Source organism: Oryzias latipes, chromosome 3, assembly GCF_053564925.1.
Source record: "Oryzias latipes strain Hd-rR chromosome 3, Olatipes_Hd-rR_3.1".
NCBI classification, from domain to species: Eukaryota; Metazoa; Chordata; class Actinopteri; order Beloniformes; family Adrianichthyidae; genus Oryzias; species Oryzias latipes.
The window spans coordinates 23,047,678-23,070,694 of NC_136239.1; the positions used below are offsets into that span (position 1 = coordinate 23,047,678).

Genomic DNA, 23,017 nt, shown 5'->3' on the forward strand with positions numbered 1-23,017 from the left:
TCCTAAGAAACCTTTATTTAATACATTATATTATTAATGTAGAAAACTCCCATCCAGTACCAATGAAGAGACATTTTAGGATTTTGTTACTTACCCGTAAATGAGCACAACTTACTTAATTTGCCATGCAAGAATGCATGTTTTGCATTGGATACTTCCACTCTTTACATGTTTCTATGTATTTAGCTCAATTTTAGTATTGCATGTGCTATGTTTCTACATCTTATCGTAGCTGTTCAAGCAGAAAAAGTGTCTGCTGTGAACCTTTTTTGAAAAGCATGTTGTTGTAATGTCAACAGTTTATGGACCACACTGAAGGACATTTGGTCTCTATTCCTCCAGGCTAAAGGAGATCAGGGTCACCTGATTTATTACACGACACACTCTGCGACTCTGCCAAATGCTTTCATGTCGTGGAAATGCTGACTTTCAGCTTTTTAATTTAATTGTGTGGACTTGGATCCCCCTTTTTTTCTTTCCTGTAAGCATTTGTGCGGCTCTTTGGATTTTTAGGTCCAAATGACATATTTAGATGGAATTAGGAGTGATGAATTTCTTAAACGAATCCAGCAGAAAATGTTTGGGAACCACAGAGACACAACACTAGGAAGTTATGGTCCTGAAGCATGTACTTGAAGGTCTGCTAGGCATCTGTGTTATGGGCTCCTTCTTTCTCCATTATTGTATGTTTTTGTTCAGGTCTGCTCAGTCTCAGCTACAGCTCAGTCTGTTCTTGTGCTGCTTCACTTGAAGCTGAGAACACAGAATATTCTATGAATGGATCAATGGAAGACGGCCTGATATTCTCTTGGCCTCTGCTTCCCTCCTCTGTGGTATGCACTATGATGCATGCAGCTTCTCAGTCTTTCCTACACTGTGTGGACTTCAGGATCTCTGCATTTGTGATGTCTGACTAACATCTATGCAGACTTCTTGGATGTTAGTCACTCATTGAAAAGAGCAGGAAGGTTTCATCTAGCAGTTTTCTGCATTATGGTTTCCACAGTTCTCATCCTCTCCTCCTTTCACATAAGATTATGGGTGGATTCTCTTCTTTGTTCTTGTTGTAGTTCAGTTTGTCTCTTTTGTTTTGATCCAAAGGATGACAGAGAAAAAAATCTGGAAAAATGTAAGTTCGGATGACTCTTCTTTCCAAGTAGCTGTGATGATGGGTTTATTTTCTCTTTTGACATCACAGCATCTGTTGACAGGGAGTGTTGGTGAGTAGAATCTCTTCAAAACATGTTTTTGTTTTACTAAAAACACTTTGTTTGTTTAGCCAATACTCTCTCTCTCTCTCCATCTATCTATCTATCTATCTATCTATCTATCTATCTATCTATCTATCTATCTATCTATCTATCTATCTATCTATCTATCTATCTATCTATCTATCTATCTATCTATCTATCTATCTATCTATCTATCTATCTATCTATCTATCTATCTATCTATCTATCTATCTATCTATCTATCTATCTATCTATCTATCTATCTATCTATCTATCTATCTATCTATCTATCTATCTATCTATCTATCTATCTATCTATCTATCTATCTATCTATCTATCTATCTATCTATCTATCTATCTATCTATCTATCTATCTATCTATCTATCTATCTATCTATCTATCTAATGAAAAGTGAGCCTTTGTTCATTTTAATTATTTATTTATGTACAAAGTGTTTATAATAACCAAACAAATTTGGTTTCAAGAGGAAAATTAACAAATAAATCAATACTTTTTCATATTTTGACTTTCTAAGTTGAAAATCAAATCAAACTGAAGAGAGTTTAATGTATTTCTTTTAATGCTTCAGAGGTTCTTCAGAAAGACAAACATTCATATTCACTGTTTAACCTATTCCCATGACTTTGGACCATATGATGCAGTCATTGCTTACCCTTTCATTGTGAAAGTATGAAAACTTTAGGACGCTTTAACAGCAAAAATAGATTTTGCTTTGCGCCAAGTATTAGATAAAAAAATGTATTCAAGACTTTATCTTTTTAACAAAAGAGAATAACTTAGGCTTATTATATACATGTATTTGTCATTACTAACTTGCCAAATGCTTTAAGAAAGTAAGTGTATTTAAATCCTTGTGTTAGAATGACATCCATCGTGTTTGTATTGACCTTGCTAAAGTCTGGCTTAAAATTAGAGAATAAACCCCCTCCTCAGACAAAGCGATTTACAAAAACTGCAAAAACAACAAAATAGGATGTGTCCTCTTCTGATATGGCAGGGCAAGAGAAATACTTCTTTATGAATGAGATTTTATTTAAGTGTCAAGTGTCAAAATACTTCAGCAAAATGAATACAATGAAATAAAAAAGTGTAAAACCCAGATTCCATCGTTGGGTGTCCTGTAGGACTCCTCTATCTGCTGTCGTTTTCTGTGAAACAGCATTTCATTTGTCATTGATTCGAATTTTAGCTCTTGGTTTTCATCTTCTTTGTGTTGGACTGATCGTAGCTGAGCCTCCGTCCAACTGTTTCTGCATTAACCACAGGAAAAAAAAGCCCCTCACAGCCAATTCTGCAGACTTCAACCAACCTGGCTCTTCTAATTGAATGTAGGTAGAACCTGACTGAAACAAGTGCTGCTTCATAGTGAAACTTGGATTATCACTTGGGAAAAAAAAGACCTACCGGTAATTATTTTGGCAAAAACGTCTGGCGCTTCTTTTAAAAATAAGAGCTTTTTCATCTGCTTCTATGCCTGGTTCCTCGCCTTGGTTCTCCTATAAAGAAAGACATCAGGTGCACAGATGCAAATGTTTCTTTTTCTAAAATTCCCCTGTCTTGCTACAAGCTGATGCTTAGCTGAGGCTGTCCACAGCACTGAAAGGCATGGAGTTGACGTCTAAAAGTATCAGATGTGACGTGCCGCTTAGCTTGTGGATTTTGTGTTGTTTCTTGAGCTTTACTAATGAATTGAGAAAAGAATGCAAAGACAGAAGATACAAAATACAAAATCACGACTTTAAAATCTGCATACTTACTGGTCAAGTGATTTAAATGAATAGATCAGAAAGTTTATCCTCATAAGCTTAACTTCTTGCTTAGTATGTGATTAGAACTTGTAAAGTTGCATTTTGGCTCAGGTTTCCATTGGAAAAGAGATGTTATCTCAATGGGACTTACTAGTAAAATAAAGGTTAAATAAAAAACAAATAAATTAAAAAATTGAATGGGAGATATTTTCAAGTCTTGCTAATGTTAAAAAAAACTGCAAGGAATTTTCTGAATGTAATTTCCTGGATCCTTATTTGTTTTTTAAATTTCTTTTTTGTACAAAAAGATAAAATGAAATGTTCATTCCTGTCTGGAAAAAAAAAGTTGCAACCATCAGTAGTTTAGCATGAACAGAAATGATTTATGGTCGCAGCTTTTTACGCTGTTCCGGGCTGGAAAATAACACAATCTCAGGGTGCGCCTGCACTTATCTTGAAGAGTTATGAACGTGTTGTTTATTGTTTCGGGGGCGGAGGTTTAAATCGGTTTCACCACTCAGTCACTGCGGAAAAAATGTTTTTTTCTTTCAATACTTGCTGTAAGAAGACTTTAAAAAACACAGAGATAGAAAAGCAAATGATTGTCTTATTAATGTGAAAATGTATAAATATTTTGTTTATGCAATAGATGACACCAATTGCATCTCAAAGAACGTTTGCTGTTTTCCGCAACATTTACATTCAAACCATCAAGCTATTTTTACTGTAAATCTTTTTTCAAATAATAAATTTAGTATAATTATATTAGTTTCTATTATATTATTATTATTTATGTAAGTCAAGGAATGTTGGGTAAAAGGCATTTTAAATGCTCTTATGTTAAATTAATGTTATTGAAAGAAACTAAAATAATAATAATAGAGTCCTTTAAAAAAAGCTTAAAATCTATTTATTTAGTGGATTTTTTTCTCAAAAATCATGAAAAAAATACAGTTTTAGTCTACATTGGTCTAGTACATATAAAATATGAAATTAGAGAATGTTTTTACAAAGGCATGCATAGGCACTAGAGGCTTTTTTCTACACTGAAAGATCTAGAAAAAGTGCTGCTATTATTTGGATCCTTTTAGCACCTAAATGTGAGAAATCAGCTGCTCAGTTCATGACAAAGCCCATTAAACACCCCCGAGCAAAACCTAATGATTATCTAGACTCGAGTGTCTTCGATGGCTCCAGGGTGAGACTGTGATGACGCTGATGATGCAGCGAAGAGATTTGGAGCTGATGACATGGCGTCATTCTCCAAAATGAAAAGAAAAAAAACACAATTTATGAAAACCTGTTTTTTATTATTCAACGTTGACGGTATATTTACAATCAACAACCTAATCCGGGTGAGTTTTTCACTTCATAAATCATCATCAGATGGCTGTGTAGTACCTGCTGCCCTGTCGCTTTGATGCCTTTGGTGTGTCATTAGCACAGGGGAGGTTGTTTGTTCACGTTTGCATCAAAGTGGATTTGTGTTGAAGTGGTCTTAGGGCAGCAGGACTGCTGTTGGAGCTGAAATGTGGAGAAATAGAGAAAAAATAAACGGTCAAAACATGCGAGTGGACAATCAGATCACGAATAAGGGTGTATCTGACAGCTTTAACTGTGTATTTTTAAGTAAATACATGTATTTAACTGTGTCTTTTTATGGGTTTTGTTCTTTTCTGTTTCTTCAAGTTTTATTTTGTTAATTTTTTCATGTTTAGTGGTTTACTTTCATTGTTTTTGGCTCCAGGCAATCCAGAACTACAGTGGTTTTGCTGTTTTGTTCCAGTTTATTGAAGATGATTTTCATAGCAAAATTCAGTCCAGTGATTATTACAACTTATTAAGACAATAACACGGAAAAAATATCATATTGTCTTAATAAAACCAAATGAGATGGTTAAAAAGGCACCCAAACACAGACACCTGTAAGCATTTATTAACTCCTCAGTGCCAGCTGTTGTTAACTGAAATATAGGCCACAGTATTATGATGCAGAACTTATATACAAAGTTCCAATCCAAACTAAAAACTACTGTATATCTTTTCTTTTTTAAGAAATAGTGTTTTTGTTCACTCTATAATAGATGGATAACTGTTCCAATTAAAATGTAACTTCTTGTAATTACACATATAGTTATCAGGTCTGTCTGTCCAAAGACCGCACACTCACATTCCCACCTTCAGACAATCTTGTGTAATCACTTAACCTATGAAGCATGCTTTTGGACTGTGGGAGGAAGCTGAAGTAAAAGGAGAAAACCCACACACGCATGGGGAAGATCAAGCAATCTCCACACAGAAAAGGTCCCACCTGGGATTTCAACCATAGCCTCGAGAGTACTAACTGCTACACCACCAAGCGGCACGCAAATTCCACTATTAAAATTAGTTTAATACAATTGCGTGGATTGAGTTTAAAACATCATAGAACAGAAAAATGACAACACTTTAAACATTATTTTCACATTATTTAAAAATGGGCTGAGTGTTTCACTTCTTATGATTTGCTTTTGACGTAGTTTTTTCTGTAGTTTTATTAGTTTATCACAAAAAATCCTTTTGAAATGAAACATTTTTCTGAATTTTTTTGGTTACTTTGAATAATTAAAGTTGAGAACAGCTGTCTCTTTGCTCTGGAAGTCCTTCACATTCGTTTGCATGACCCTGAGGGCTTGAATACCCTTTTTTTTAGAAAGGACGTATCTGAGAAAAGTCCTTTTTTGTCCCTTTTTTTTCTCACATCTCGTAATAATTGAAGTAAACCAACAGAAACATCCATTCCGTAGTATTTTTTTTAATTCATGTTTTCTTTTCTTTTCTTTTTTAGCAACTTTGCTCTCAAGATCTTAAAAATTTATTGACGTTTTTTCTGTAAGAATTGAAAGTTTGGGTTTAAAAGACGTGGAGACGTGCTTTGCATTCCTTATTTTTTTTTCTAGATGTCACTGACAGAAGCTTCACATTATTATTTAGTCATAAAACTTTACTAAAAACCTTTTTTTTCTGCAGAGAAAATGGACGATGATGAAGGAAAAAAGATGGATGTGTTAAAAACAGCAGAGTGTAAAGGAGTCTGAACATGTCAGGGATACAGAAAAGCTAAGCTTGTGATCGCAGCAGACACAGCACCTCAGCATCACACATGGGATCACATGAACATATGAGAAAATCTCATGGACTTCAGTCATAACCTTCCCACATACATACTATTCTTCCTAATAATTTTATTTTGTTTGCAAATGCATGAAATTGTTTTGATTTTTCTCATAATTTGCAGTTGTTTCATTTGAAACAGATCAAGCAAAGCTATTGCTGACGTACAGTGCCTCCCTGTGTTCATACAGCATCACTGCATCTACCTGTGTTCTCTAAGTGCTGCCCTCTGCTGGTTGAGGGGAGTAAAGAGAGTAAAGAACCGCACTGCCACTGACAGCTCCGTGATGGCTAAAGCCCAAGCAGGCACAGCTTGATACTGATTAATCAAAGCCATGGTAATTGAGAAGGGGGCGATGTCTTTTTCATTTTCACACGCGTGTCCTTCCACATTTAGAAATCTTGGTCAAATGGTCCATGTAGAGCTTTTCCACGATAACTAGTCTAAGCCGTTGCCATGGATACAGGAGCGAGCCAGCAGAGGAGGCGGTGTGACATGGTTCTTTGCAAAGATGCTGAGTTAGAAGGAGTGTTGGGCAACCAGCAGCTCTCCCTCCATCTGTTTAGCTTATGTACATAGAATTAAACACATTTGAGGCAGATGAACAGGTTGGTTTTTCAAAAGAAATGTAAAATACTTCAAGATGATTTTATAGGACAAGCTGATTTAGTGTCCCTCACTTTTAGAACTGTTTTTGAGCAGCTGTTTTTTTTTTTATCTTGTAGGGAGGTTAATAAAATAGGGGATGAAGCTGTGTGACAAGTCTGAGTGAGGTATCTCTAACGTTAGGGTACAAGCAGCTTGGAAACAGTGAGTCACATCAGAAATACAATGCTCTAAAGATCGATTTAAAGCTGAGATGCTGTACAGCATCATCCATAATGACTGTGTCATTTAACGTCTTCTTTTTTGTGTGGCCTGAGTGTGACGTCAGCCTGTTTGGACTCTTGTTTCATCCAAGCATTTATCACCAGAAGAGAATTAACAAGCAACAACAACACCCTCGTTTAAGTGGCCTCACCCAGAAAAAAATAGAATAAAGATTGCAAAACAGAGGAACCGATTAAAAGTTTTGACCCTGTTTGGGCTTCTCTTAAATCTAAAGCCGCATCTTTTTTTTTTAGGCACGTATAATAGAGGAGGTGACTCATCTTTCCATTCTGGGGTTTGTCCGTGTATGCCTGTTGCTGTTGAACACCAGGGGTAAAGAAGAGTCTGCCACAAGCAGCAGCTCACCAGACCGTTAGACCCCTGTTTTGGGTTTTAAGGTTCTGATTCCAGCCTCTCAGTGTTATGTGATGCTCTGCTAACAAGCTGCTACCTTCAAAGTTGGTAGGCAGTTTGTACCTTTTCTCTGTTTGGGAAAATGAGACCAAATTTGGTTATTTTATTACAACCAGAATCATTTAGAGGTTTATTTGTGGTTAAACAGGAATGGTTTTTAAAAATAAATACTGTAAATTGTAAAGCTAGGATTAAACATGGGAGGACAGAGAAATGAACTTTGTTGTGTTTTCAAGCAGTCCATCTGGTTTTCTCAGTGGGACACAGTTTCATCCAGCGTGACATTTCCTAATCCAAATCATGTTTTATGCATGTGGCCCTCTGACAGCCACTGAGCAGTGAGAGACAGGGCCCAATGTTGATACAAGAACTGCTCCACTGTATTTGTATTTATAATCCTGTGACTACGTTGGTTCAACACTGCAAAAAGGCAGCCTAAAAACATACAAAAGAACATTAATCCTAAGAAGCTAATGACTAGAAACCAGTAACATTTTCTGCCCATGCAGCAAGCCATTTTGACTTAACAAGAAGTCTTACAATAATTTTTCTATTAGTACATTTTCAGCCTCGGTTTGTTTTTGAAAGCTTTTGAGTTGTTGGAGTATTTAATTTGTTCCTCTTCCCTTCATGTTACTTCCTTTTACAAGACCCTAAACAAGGGTGTAACAAAATCTAGAAGCAAGTAATTCCAAACAAGCATTCAAACAGGGAATAAAAAGCCAAAAAAGTCATGGTCAGTCAAGTCAGATTGAATGTATTACAGCCCAATAATAAGGATTTTTTGCTAGATCCAAGCAGGTGGTTTAGAATATTGAGTTTTTATGTACCTCATTGTAGTTCATTTTTATTATCTTAAAATGACTCATTTTGGAGCAAAATCTGAACAAAATGAGAATACGATCTTAGTACAAGCTGGCCCATCGTATAAAATCTAAAACTCTTATTCTTACAACATAAATCTAATGTTTTGTTTCCAAAATATTGACAATAAATGCCAGTCTAACATTTTTAAAATTGAACCAAAAATTACTGTAAAATTTGAGTCGTAACCCTTGTGCTATCTCAGATGACCCCACCCTTACATTGACGTGTTCTCCCTACCATGACAAAGGTGGATAAAGGTGGAAAGATTTCATGTAATCCATGGACACCAATGAGGTTCTCAAATCATTTAAATAAAACGGTTCAGAGCACTGTCTAGTGGGTCTAGGTGACCCAACTCCCAATGTTAAAGTGCCTAGGATAGCACAAGGGTTAAATCAAGTTTTTTTTATTATAAAGAGTATGGAGCAAAATGATTTAGACTCAAATAATAAAAAATTCTTATTTCTACATTATGCCCTCAAAGAGACAAACATTTGGGACTGTGCTGATTTTGAGAAATACTTGGAAAGGTGTAGAGCAAAGAGAAGGTAAAGCCTGGTAAAGTTAGTTTGCAGCAAACTCCAATAAGCGGGACACACTTTTTTTTAAGTAATTTGTAAAAATTGAAAAAAAGGATGCAGCACTTTTTAGACAAAGATTGAACTTTATTATTGGAGTCTGGTATTTGCAGCACATTTAAGGAACTTTACTTAATACTTTACAATAGGGGTCCCTTATAACGTTAGTTAAGGCATAAGTAAGTATTATTTAACTATTAAATAACAGACCCTTTTATGCAATACTTCTTTATTAAGCATATTAGTTAATGAATTAGTTAGCACTTAACTAATGTGTAATGTTCACTCTTACTTGAGGCATAACAAAACATTAATAAAAGTTTACCTATACAGTTGTTTAGTGTTATGTATGCATCAACATGTCAGTTACATGTATTGAAGCTATTTTTTTTTCAGAGGTCATGACCCTCTGCTTTCAAATGAACATTTTAGCACTTTTTTTGAGTTGTTTCTTAAAACAGCCTTTTCTTTAAACTTTTTCTTTAACTGTTTTCTAATCCAAAAAATCTAAAAGCCTTTCCAGCAGCTGAGATGAGAAATGGACTGTAAACAGTAAGAAAAGCAGCTGCCTCAGTCAAGCCTGCTTGAATCTTTTTAAACCTTTAGCTCTGTCAAACATCTAAAAGGACTTATTAGCAAGATGGCACACCATCAGGTATCCTTGTAGATGATTCATTCTGCATTGAATGTGTGTGTGCTGGGCTTTTTTCACGTACACCAACATTACTAACACAATCTCTTGGCTGTGTCAGTGGCTCTGAAGTACGGTAGCTCCTGTGAGTGATAATGTGACGCAACATTTGGAGTCACTGACTGGCCTCTTAGCTGTTCCCTAACTGCCTCCTTCAGATTTCTTATTTTACTGGCGGGCTCGTCACAGTGGTCTCCAAATGCAGCCCAAATAAAAGAACTAAAGCGATGAAGACGCTGACTGGTGCTTGGATCACACAGGAGTGAGGTCAACTTTGGCTTTCACTGATGTAACTCAGTCTATAAACTGACGCAAGTGATCAGTTGCAGTTCTTAAAAGGGAAAAAAATGTTTGTTTCTTATATTTGCATTTAGTCACAGGGCAAAATCAGCAAAAAGATGGAGCTTTTAATCAATACAATCATACAGGGAAAAGCTGTTTTTTTATTCTGACCACTTTTCTTTTTTTTCCCCCCGTAACAGCCTTTTTCCTCCCTGGATTTATTGGCTTGTAAATCTGTTGCATCTGTGCGATAAAAGGCCTTTTGAACGATATAAACTCTAAACACTTCCAAGCACTAACACAGACAAAGGGAAATGCCAGCCACTAGCCATTATGTCATGAACAGGGCATCAGTTTGCTGTGTTATTAGACCCGTGTGCTCCACGGCTGTTTTTCCCTCATTGTGGCTAAGACAAGCAGACACAAGACAGATATCCATTTCCCCTTTCAATGTCCACTCTGTGCCAGAGGCATTATTGGGATCTCTGCAAATGCTGGCCCCCTACTCCGTAGGGGGGGGGATAAACTCTTGAGTGCAGCAGTTTTTTGTTTTTTTTCAATCTGCTCTGAAATAAAAAGCAGAGCCTCTTATGCCGTTCATGAGTTCAAGGAAGAAAGAAATCTGCCTCCCACCCACTTCTAAGTCTCCTGGTTCCAAAGGCGAACTTCAAAGTCCTCAGCTCAGCATCAATTATTAAAGAGGGTGCTGTTCTTACACCTGTTCCCCAGAGAGCGGCTTGTTACATGTCCGGCTTTCATCGCACTTTCTAAAAAAAATTAAATTATTAGTGACCACTGTCCTCTGAAAATTCTTTTATTCTGTGCATAGATTTTTGTGATGTTTTTATCATGATCTGTTTTCCTTGTCAGTCTCACCAGGTTCAGGTTGGTCATCCACATCTGGGTGTTATTTAGTTATTCACCCTCGGTCTATTTAAGTGTCTGGTTTTTTAGTTTTTTATTGTCAGGTCATCTGTCTTGTCATCTTTATGTTACTCCCATGGTTTTGTCATGTTTCAGTTTATATATTGAATGTTTTAGTTTCGGTCACCAAGCCCAGTCTCCTGCATTTGTGGTCCTCCACCACCTTAACAATTATTTATTTAACAAAATCTTTTAAAAGCATGTACTATTGTGTTCTTCAGAAACTCTAGAGCACCAACGTCTTGTCATTCTGATGTCCCTGTACCTCCTTGCGATACAGCATTGTTAGGCAGTGCTTTTTCCTTTAGATGTCGCACCACATCAGCAGAGACAGTTACAGCAGCTCTGCCTGCAGTCTGTCACATCTTCATGTGACGTGCGGACCACCCACATGAGAGCAGGCTTTTAAAGCAAATTGAAGTGGATTTGGAGAGTTTGTGCTTCATCAACTCAAGCTTTTTTCCAAATCTTAGATCAGAGAAATGTTTTTGTAAAAGGAAAAAAAAAAATTCTATTATATTTCCCATGAGGACCCTCTCTGTAACAAGTAGTCTGTAGTGTTTGTGTTTTTCTCAGTTCATATCTGATTGAAAAATAGCATCAAACATCAAAAACTAACAAACCAAAATATAGCACATACTTTATATACGTTAAAGAAGTGCATATAAACGACATTTAGAATCATGTGAAAGACCTCCATTTTTTTTGTCATTTAATTTAAAAAAGTATTATATATGTTCTCTAGAAGCTCCTTTCTAAATGGCCGCATCGACCATGAACTTTAGAAAACACAGTCAACCAACATTTCTCTGGAAGCTTCTTGCAGTGTGGATTCAGTGTCTCTCCACTCTGAGACCTTGGGATCTAAATGAATGAATAAATGAATGAACTTCTTTACCTAAGTGCTTCACAATAAAAGGAAGACCAGAGAAAGTTTGAAATAAGGCAAATTAAGAACAAAATTAAAAATAGCTTAAAATTACAAAATGCAGTCAGCAATGAAATACCTAAAAAATAAATACAAAAATAAAAAATGCCACTGACTCCTTTGCATTAAAAGGCATTTTTAAAAAGGTAAGTTTTTAATTGACGTTTAAAGGTGTTGAGGTCAATGGAAAAAGCACGGTCACCCCAGTGTTTCTGTCGTGACCTGGGCATATCAAGCAAATATTGATTAGCAGACCTTAAAACTCTAGAATGGCTGCAGACAGTTAAAAGCTCAGTTAAGTAAACTGGGGCAAGACCATGAAGAGTAAAAGTTTAAACTGAATTCTAAAATGAACAGGGAGCCTGTGAAGGGAACTGAGCACTGGAGTGATGTGTTCTCATCTGGATGTTCCAGTTAACCGTTGTGCTGCTGCCTTCTGAACTAACTGGAGATGGTTCAGTGATCGTTGGGCGACACCGAAGTACAAAGAGTTACAATTATCTTTTCCAAGATCACTGCAGCTCAGGGAAGGTTTAGCCTTTGCTAAAAGATGGAAGTGATTAAAGCTCATTTCGACAACACTGTCAAACAGTTTGTCTAACAGCAGAGTCAACTGTAGAGGTGTCAACAAAAACTGTTCTCTTTGTTTTTGACTTGTTCAAATACAGAAAATTCTGGCTCAACCACTGCTTCATGTCATCAATTCACTCTGTTAAAATGTTTAGTGAGCTCTTTTTTCTCAAACTGAAGGACTCATGTACTCGCAGATCATCGGCATAACAATATAATTATTTACGTTTTTTGAAATAAAAGTTTACAGCCCCCTCTATAGTTTTCATCTGTGTGTGGTGGCTGCGACCTCAGTTGATGCCATGTCATGCTACCCCAAATTCTTAAATGATTTTCACTTCTCATGGGTTTCCATCCACTCAATTTTCCCCTTGATATTCTTGGATGCAGCACTCTGTGAACAACCAGTTTGTTTAGCAGTGACCTGTTGTTGCTTTCTGACCTTGTAAATGGTTTGCCTGACCTCTGCTTTCTGTCGAGTTAGCAGTCTTTCCCATGATTGTGTAGTCTACTGACCCGGATGCAGAGACCTGTTAAAGAATAATTATCCTGAAGGTGTTTTGGGTTAATTCGTTGTTTCGAGTGTTTCCAAGTTCCCAACATAATTCTTTTTTAAATTTAATTTTCCCAAAACACAATGGGTTTTTATTCCATCATCTTCAAAACTTCAAGAAAAAAATTAAATCTAGATTTAGTGACTTTATTTAAATCAAAGTATCCCCTTATTAGTTTACTTTTTTGGCAACAAATGTTGTATTTTTTTGTGCTATATTCTAATTTTTTAGGATATATGTAACCCAATAGGAATGAAGTTGGAAAAGTATCATAGGGTATCACAGGGTAAACCTGATTAGAAGGTGCACTGTAGTTTTTTGAAAAAATGTAAGGCTTTTAAATACGCCTTTAGTGAGGAAAAAATTGTAATACATTTGCTTATTATGCTACAAATTCTGCAATGGGTTTTACAACCTTTTTCTTTTTAAATATGAACCCTAAATGTAAAACATATGCTTCCTTTACACAGTAAGCTTTTAATGCTTTTTATTTTCATTACTACATCAGCAAATGACACATTTCTTTGTTGCCAGACTATAAATGGCTGAGGAAGGACGTTTGGGTGTTTTAAATCCTGCTTTTTTTGGCCCATCCTGCATGCTGCATTACAGCTTTACCATGTGGGCGAATGTCTGATGTGATTGGCGCATGACACAGAGGATGCTTTGACCTTGGGAGAATGAACCTTTACAGTGTATTCAGCACAGGACAAACGTGCGCATGACGTATATTTGTTGTTCAAAAGAACAAACGATGAAACTGTGTCTGGGCTTTTTATTTTGTTCCAAAGCAGACAACGTGCTTTCACCGTCGTCCATTATTAATGCACTTTCAGGATGGTGGCAGGTGATACCCGCGGGTGATTAGTTACAAGGAAGCCGCCTGCTTTAACTGCCTATAGATGGACTCCTGAATAACCCAGAGAGCACAGTGAGCAATGTGTGTTTGTGCGCTGACAGTGAGGGGTGGCGAATGGAGGGCGGAAGCAGATGTGTGAGAGAGGTTCCGAGCGATGGGCACTATCACAGAGTGCCTTTGTCTGTTTCTAGAGAGTGTTGATATAAAGGCTTTTAGCATGAGTGTGTGAGCTTAAATGCTAATGCCAAGAATAAATAAATTATGACCCAGAGAAAACACATCGGATTCCCTGCTTGACATGCGTCGTGCAATATGGATGGTGTGCAAGACAGATGCAGGGTGCAGACAGAGAGGGTGGGTGCAAGAGAAGAATAATTGGGCATCGCAGTTTTGAAATATCCTAATAGGTTCAATGAAGGGAGGCAAAGGTCATTCTCTTCATCTTCTGTTGCTTCTGGTTTGGGTGCCCCTGCTGCTGCTGCAGGTGACACTGCACGAGACGTAACAAGAATGAGATTAGCCGAAGAGGTAAAGAGCTCGACTTGGATGGAGAATGAGGAAGAGGAGGAGGGGGGATTTAAAGGGAAACACACTGAGGGAGATTCAGACAGAGTTAGAGTGAGGGAAGGAAGCCAGCACCGAGAAGGAGCAGAGGCGGCGGATGGCTGAAGAGGAGAAGAGGAGAGGCATTGACTGGGAGCTTTATACATGGACGGGAAGAAAACTGCTGCTTCACAAGCTCAGTGTGCAGGACTGAAGTGTGTGGTTGTCTGAGTAGACTGCTAGTCGTCCGTTGCCTTACAGTGTGAGGATATACAAGGGGAGCGTGAGAAGACACGGAGGTGTGCAGAGGATGAAGAGGCGATGTGGGCTCTGTGGCTGTAATCGCCATCCTCAGACTCCGTAGTCTCTTGTGCTGGTGCTGTTCCAGGCCGTCAGCCTCTCAGTGGGGCAGCAGCTGATATAGAAATGAGCTCCAAGCACTCCTCCGACTGGATCCCCTACAGGTACTGTAACTCCCCCCCCGTCCTGAGAGCACAGGCGGCATATGCATACAGCTCTCTTATAAGCATGCATTCAGAGCCGACTGATATTAGGTGGTATTGGGATGCCGTTCATTCCTATTGTTGGAGAAATTGTGTTAATTTCATATTTGGACGGGAAGTTTGAAACCCTGAGAATGCTGCATGTGCATGTCTGGATGCATGTGTGTCATAGCAGACTGCCAATGCAGCCCTGCCAGTTAAGAGACACAAAAAGGTATGAATTAGATCAACGCTGGGCTCACAGTTGTCAATTACGTGCTTTGGTAAAGTACCAGCCATTTCCCCAACTGAACACCCATCGCCATGGTTTCCCCTGCTTGCTTTGATGCCACCAGCCCATGGTTGCTATAAGATACGGTTGCAGATACCCATTTAAGAGTCACTTCAAGACAATGGCATCTGTCTAGAAATGTTTTTAAAAGTTGGAATGAGACACAGCAGTTTTTTAGTTTAAAAAAAATCATAAAAAATGTAAAATTAAAACAAAAACTTCTTTATGCTTTAATTTTTTTTTCAAAAGGTGATATAATATATAGTTTTTCATTTTCAAATGAACAGGAATAAAAAGAATAGTAGCCCTTTTCTTTTAATATTCCACTTCAAGGTCAATTAGCATTTGTGCAGAGCCCATCAAATTTATTTTCTTGTTGGTCTCATTATATGTCATTGACTTCACCGCACGCCTGAGAAACGAAGCTATTGTCTGAAAATAAAGCACAATGTGTGAAGTGTGGTGACGGGCAGAAGACGACTTTAAAGCTGACAGATTTCAGAAGACAGAATTTCCAATAATAAAAAGGATTTGAATCCCAAAAAGAATAAAAATCAGTTATGGAATGAGAGTGTGACATTAGTTAACTTGTCTATAAGGACTTTCATTTCCTTTCTTATAATTTCCGTTTTTATTTCTTTTTTTACTGCATCAAATCTGTGTTTCTTTCCCATTAAATGTATTTGTGTTTGTCTATTTGAACAGGAATGATCAGGGACTCTTCACACTGAATTGAACTGTTTTGACCTGCACTGCTGCAGCTCTGTTTGTGTCATTATCTTCACGTCTGATGACTATTCAGATTACTCTGATTACGGACACAAAGTGCTTTGTTTGTCTGCATGTGTGAGAAAGTGGGTGTTAAATACATTTGAAATACATTTGTGCCTGTTGTACCATCTCAACGTGTGCACTAACGGCTTTTCTAATGGTTAAAAGTCAAGTGCTGCCGTTTCCCAATGGAAGATAAACGCTGTACATTTGATGGGTGGTAGAAGGAGGAAGTTGGAGGACCTGATGTCATGCGGAGGACACGCACGCCTCACACGGAAAGCTTTGAAGCAGAAAGGTTCTTACTGTGAGGCCACTCAAACAAAAACAACGTGATCCTTTCATCTGCTGACAGACGGCTGGTTGGAGATACAGGGAAATATGGTTTGATTAGGACGTGGGCGGGTTGTGGAGCTGCCAGGAATGTCCAGGGCAGTTTTTTATTCGTTTCTTGAGGATGTTAACATGAATTTAGGATCTGAATTTCCTTCATCTCTTTGGATAAAATGAAGAGTCTGCTGATAAAAATTAAAAATTTATATTTTAAAATTATACAAAAAGGTGCAACTTATACTCTGAAAAATATGGTACATAAAGTAAAAAAACAGATCTTTAAGCTTCATATCGGAATTCTACATGTCTGTATTAGGATGCAAAAAAAAAAATACCCTAAAATAACAGATTAAAGAAAAATCTTTGGAGTGTAACGCTCATAAAACATCTTTCCCCCATGTTTTTGCACACTGGCAAGCCCTTCTACGGAGCCCGTGACCTGACATGGGGAAAAAAAAATAATTATATCGTTCCCACGAACTAAAATGGTGTGAGAAACTTTATTTCGGTTATGTTAAACAAACAAACTTAAAAACATCAACATAAACATTGACACTGATCAATGTCAACATAAACATTAAAAATAATAATAATAATAATAAATAAATAAACATAACATAAACATTGAACAAAATTAACCGAAAAAGGTGTTGGGTGAAGCCAAGGCTTATTTCCCCAACCCTGAATACAAACATTACATCTACCTACAAGCTGTTAGAACCTTAAATCAGAAAAGAAAAAAGATGAAAAAACCAAAAACCAAAAACAAAACAAACACTTCTCAAAATAACCTAGGATTTCATTACCAAGAAAAAGTATATTGTTCCCACAAAATATTAATTTGTTCCCTCACAATAGTAATTTATACCTATGGAATACTTAAATCTTCCCTTGAAATAATAATTTGTTCAAACGAAGAAGAATTTAAAATCCTAAAAGATGACGTTTTCGCATTGACCTGAAGTAGTAACTTGTCAGGCAGTCTCTTTTCTGGCATGCCCCTATTTTGTGGAAAATTAAGCAAATCTCCTCATCTTCTTTGTTAGATGTGCCAAATTTCACTTTGCAAAATGTTTAATTATAATGTTTCCATTGAACCCTTTATGCGAATAAACACAAACCAACTCATTCAAAAACACAGATTTGAGCAATACTTGGATTTACAGTAGATACATTCAAATTTCTGTCTGTGTAAATGTCATTACAAGACATGGAAGACACAGAAGATGTTTAGAGATCGGATTTATTTATTTACAAAAGCATCGGTAATCAGGCCTCCATGTCTAGGTCCGTGAGATCAGCAACTTTCGTCGCTACTTCTGTGTCTCTGTATCCCACATTAGTTTGAAAGAGAAAAAATAAAAACAAGAATCAAACTAGGTCATCTTTTGATTATTATCTTGATGAAAATAAGAAAATTTCAGAAGATTTAGGAGGCCCGAGCTGGCTGCATCCCTATCAAACAGTGGGGCTCTGTCTGCCGTTCAGTCAGCCGCTCAGGTCCCAATGGGCGTAGCCACCGAGATCGCTCCAGCCCCATGGGCCCTGCAACAGGCTGGTGACCTGTCCACGCGTATCCCTCCGGCAACTCTGCGCTTGTTGGAGACTGTCGATGCAAACTGTCTACCTGTGCAAAGTTATTGGTCCCTTAACCCATTTAATTAGAAAAAAAGTGTTTCCATTGCAGTTTTGTGAAATATGTAAATTTCGCCACCAAATATATTTCATTGTTATTATTGCTTTAAACCAGTTATTTTATTTACAGTAAATATGTAGCCGGAAGTATTTAAGTTTATTTTTGGTTGAAAATACGGGGCGTGTAAAAAGGTCACAATAATTGTAAGGTAATGAATTACTATTTCATAGGAACAAATTGCTTATTTTTTTTTTACCCTTGTCAGGTCGCAGGCTCCATACCTTCCACCTCTACATCTTTCATCTTCCTTGCTTGTCGCTCTTGTTTTCTCTCTGAATCTCAGAGTAAATCTGTGAATTTAGCAGCCACAGAGATTTTTTCAGAGGTGCCAGAGATTTTTCAAGCTTTTAGAGCTAGGAGGTACAATAAGCCAGTATGTTTGCCTGTAATTTTAAAACTGCAAAGAAGACTTGATACTAAAATCCTGCAACTTGTGCAGGATAACAATTTGAATGTTTGGTAAACGGGTGGGAAGGAAGTATTCTGTTTGCTTTCAGTAAGTACAAATAATGCGCTGTCCACATTTTTGACCTACAACACATCAGAAAAAAACAAACAAAAAAACAGTACAATGACTTTCCTCAAGAATAAAGATGCAGGAAAAGGCCAAACTGATAAAGTGCTGCTGCTGGAGGTTGTGGGTGGAGGGAGGCGGCGTTTAACAATGTAATAGAGAAAGACTGGCATCTGTCAGGTTTTAACTCTGTTTGTGGGAAAGACACTGCCACAAATACGTTCTTAATTGGGTTTGTTGCCATTGCTCTCTGCTTGATCGGTGGCTGTTTATCCTGGGATAAAATTTGACTTAATCCTCCACTTACAGGGAACACAAACAGACACACTCCCACACCAGTGCAGCTTATTTCATTAAAGATCATTTTACATCAAAAGCTTCTGAATCAGGGAAGACTAAAACAGACAAAAAAAAAAAAAATAAAATAAAAAACACCAGGCAGACTCAACTTGTTCATGTCTTCGTTTTAATTTGAAATCTCTCTTCAGTTTTGCACTGGAGCTGTTTTTGCACTTAAGTGTCATAGATTTTCCTAAGAGCCCGCATGGATAATTAGTTCTTGACTTTTTTAGCACTTTTTGCTCACACATGCCCTTCAGTAAAACGCTAAGATCACTGGATCACTGGATTTGGAGAAAAAAAAAAACACAATTCCGGGATGTACAGTCAGAAAACGCAATATTTACTCAGAAAAAAACGATTTTTAAAACATTAACATTAAGGTTTTTACACCAGATCAACAGAAAACCCCAAAACAAGCATCCTAAAGAACCGATAAACAGTGAGCAACACCCTCTTTCTTGCGTTTGATTCTGGTTATAATCTAGACTTGTCACCAGCAAAATCCTTTTTTAACCCTTGTGCTATCTTAGATGACCCCACCCTTGCACTGACATGTTATCCCTACCATGTTAAGGATGGACACCAGTTTGGACACCAGTGAAGACCACAAATCATTGAAGAAAGAAGGTTCAGCGCACTGTCTTGTGGGTCTAGATCAGTGTTTTTCAACCAGTGTGCCGCGGCACACTAGTGTGCTGTGAGAGATGGTCAAGTGCGCCGTGGAGAAATTGCCCTCATTAACTGATCTAAAAACATTTTCCATCTCCAGGAAATCAGCTCTTTGTTCATCCAAACAGGCCCTGATAAAACACTGAGGAGTTAGGAATATAAAAGACCTTAAAATTACTTTTTCTTTGTGTTTATTTAATTCTATTAAAGACATTTTGATAAGAATCACGGTACCGCGATTTAGCTGCAGCTGTAACTGTGTAAGGAAAAGTCCCGCCCCTTTAACTGTCTCCGCCAATCATTCTTGAAGACTTAATCACATGTCATCAGTCTGACCAATCAGAAGTGGTTAAAGTCTTCACTTCCTTGTTCTTAATTCTGCTGATAAAGTCGCTCAGTTCTAACAAAAATACCAGCTAGAGCTCGTCTTTAGCTGGTGGTTCATCTCTTAGAAAAATACAGCCGCAACTTCCTGCTTTTTCTGCCACAATTATTACAAAAATCAACGTGAGATTGCGCGCGCAGGGGGGGGGGGCTGTCGATCAATACAGACCATGAATTTCTGCTGTTTTTTTTTTTTTTTCTAGGATGCTGGTGTGCCGCGGGATTTTTGTCAGGGTTAAAGTGTGCCGTGGCTCAAAAAAGGTTGAAAAACACTGGTCTAGATGACCCAACTCCCAACGTTAAAGTGCCTAGGATAGCACAAGGGTTAACTGTCTTTATTCTAGTTGTTTAGGTTCCAACTCAAAGAATAATGAAGTAAACACGAAAACTGGGTCAAGAATGTTAGGGAAAATTTGTCTGACTGCACAGTCGCTGTATTGTGGTTGTATTGGTATTCGTGGCCATATACCCGCCATTCACGGTGAGCTCCTCTGTGACTCTAACTGCCAGTAAACATCTCACTCCATATTTGGGTCAAAGGAGAAAGCAGAGCAAATCATTAGGATGTGGAATTAGGTCATTTAAATCCAGAAAAACAATCTGTCATGTTGGATCTCAGCATTTGTTTAAGTGGAATATTGTGCAGCTTAAACTTCAAAGAACTGTTGGTTTCAACATAGCGGGTGAAAGAAATTGTTTTCAAAGATTTTGAGCTCCCTTTGATCCAGATTGCTCTAAAACCAGATTCATGATTTGGTGCTAAGGCTTGATTTCTCTCGGAAAGCACAGCAAAAACCCACAATGTGATCATGAGGAGTGGTGTTGATAGTACTCCAACCTCACAGCAACAAGCTTTAAATCCTGGCGAGGTCATTTCCTGGTCAGGATTTTACTGCTATTCTGCTTCTCCACTGTGAATTACCGGCAGTTAGAGATCTGACCCTAAAAGCAAAACCCACTCATTTCATTTCTTTATTCTCCCGAAGCTTGATGCATTTAATTGAGATTCTTGGAAACCACCGATGTGAAATGTGGAAGAAATTTTTTTTTATTAAATCATTTATTGCATTCTGACCTTTACATAATGTGAGGATGTTCCAACCAATCACATTTCCTTTAGATCAATACAGTCGTGTGTGAATATTAGGCAAAGAACAGATGTTTAGTCAAATGTATACGTCCGTGATTAAATGTGGGAGTACAGTGCCGCCTGTGATCAGGCCGCTTTCCTCTGCACCACATATCAAATATGCTGCAGATGTCAAACAGAAGCGTGTGGAGAAATGTTCAAAGCAAAACAACCTGGAATAGAGAAGATCCACTAACAGAATGGCAGGGTCCTCTATTCATTAACTTGTGATAATACAGAGCACAGCGTGTGGTTCTCATCCAGCACAGTCTGTTCAAAGTCATCCTCTAATGGTGACAAAGCTTTCAAGAGCACCCCATGTCAGACTGGAGTGACAGTAGAGAGGCGGAGCATCCAGGAGGCTTTTTTAGATTCTTACCTTACTTCATCACTTTGATGCTTTGCACATTTGCACAAGGAAAGAATCCCATTTTCAATTGTGAAGTGACCTAAAGCAAAACATTTTTGAATTTTTTTTGTCTGTTGTCTTTTCTAACAAATGCTTATGGTAAAATTTGTTTTCTATATCATCTGTGCTAACTAAGACATAAATAGTGTTTTATTCACCTGCATGGTTAAATTAGTTGCAAGCAACATTTCTGTAATACAGCAGAATATCAGGGCCACTGTAAAATGAACGAATAGAAACATTTATGAAAATAAAGTTGTAAAAGTATGAGAAAAATGTCATAATTGTACAAGAATAAACAGTCAATATTTACCTTAATAAAGTAATAATTGTATAAACTATAGTATGAGAATTTATTAGATCGATACAATATATTCATGAGGCAGAAGTCTGCTTACTAAGAGAAATATAAACAGTAACACAAAAAAACAACGATATGGTGTTACAGTATAAGATTTAAAAACCGTTACTTCAGTGTTGGTTTCAAAACAAGGAAATACTAAGTCTATTGGAGAGTTAAAATTGTTTTATTCTTAATATAAGGACATTGAAAAGAGTTTGCAGGCAACTGGGCCTCTTCAGATGAAGATTCTTGGATTTGCAGTGGGCACGCCGTTTACAGCGTCATCAGAATAAAGATAATACAAAGGCAGTATAGTTGCAAAAGGTCTAAATGCATTACAGATTCCTATGATAAACTAAAGCTTCATCATAAATGGCTGCATTGATAGATTTAGTCGTCACGTAATGTGGATGGATTCTTTTTATTTTAATAAAAGCATTGATTTTTCCATCGTTAAATTATGAGATTTTTTTCTCATCATTTTTAGAATTTCATTCTCATATTTTTTGTTTTTGTTTTGATGGTGTCACTAATATTCTCATACGTTAAGGAAAATTAAGACTTCTATATATATTATTTTTGATACTAGTATCACTGTCAAAATCAAAGTACATTTCTGCAAATAATCACTACTATTAGGTGATTAAATCTGATGTTCATCAAATAAACTGATAATCTATCAGAGATTAGATGAATTGTTGATCAGTTTCATTCAGATAGTTATAATATTGGGAACACAGAGGTGTTTGTAAAAGTTAATTATGTATTTCTTTACTAGAGACTGTTGGAGTGAAATAAATTACTGCATTTGCATCTACAATGCAAGCTAAAAATAATAAATTCTGCAGTTATGTAAAACCTTTTTCTGAGTTTTAACTGTTTTGTTTCACCAAACAAGACACAGTAATTAACCATTTGCAACATGTTTTGAAACCATATTTTTGAAAATCATACACTTCTAGTTCATTTTATTGTATTACTTCAAAGTCAAAGTCAGCTTTATTGTCAATTATTGTGCATCACATACAATGAATCGAAATTCCGTTTCTTACTCTCTCATGCCTGTCCAAGAGAAAAAATAAAAAGAAAAATAAATAAATAAAAAGAAAAGACAAGAAAGACAATTTACAGTATTTGCCAATAAAGTGCGAGTGCACTTTAGGCAATGTCTCAAGGCAGCGGGGGTGGGGGTGGGGGGAGTGTTCGTTTGAGCACTGGTCATGGGGGGAGATGGATGGTGGGTAGCTGGAGAGGGGAGAGGGTGTTTAGCATCCTGATGGCCTGGTGTGTGAAGCTGTTTCTGAGTCTGGCGGTGCGGGAGCGGAGGCTCCTGTACCTCCACGAGGGCAGAAGGCTGAACAGGTCGTGTGCAGGGTGGTGTGCGTCCTTGATTATTGTTAGTGCTTTGCGGGTGAT

General features: G+C 37.3%; 1 protein-coding gene across 4 annotated transcripts in view; it reads left to right on the forward strand.

Annotated features, from left to right (window-relative positions):
* tub (TUB bipartite transcription factor) overlaps positions 1-23,017 on the forward strand; it is a 52,402-nt gene that overhangs the window by 2,359 nt on the left and 27,026 nt on the right. The window contains exon 1 of one of the 4 annotated variants that reach the window (XM_004067016.5): positions 14,277-14,701. The exons of 2 other annotated variants lie outside the window; for them this stretch is intronic. In XM_004067016.5, coding sequence (XP_004067064.1) covers positions 14,664-14,701 — 38 coding nt within the window. In that variant the 5' untranslated portion in view covers positions 14,277-14,663. Of the gene's footprint in view, positions 1-14,276; positions 14,702-23,017 lie in introns of those variants that run through there. One more of the 4 variants, XM_011489399.4, reaches the window with a different exon arrangement.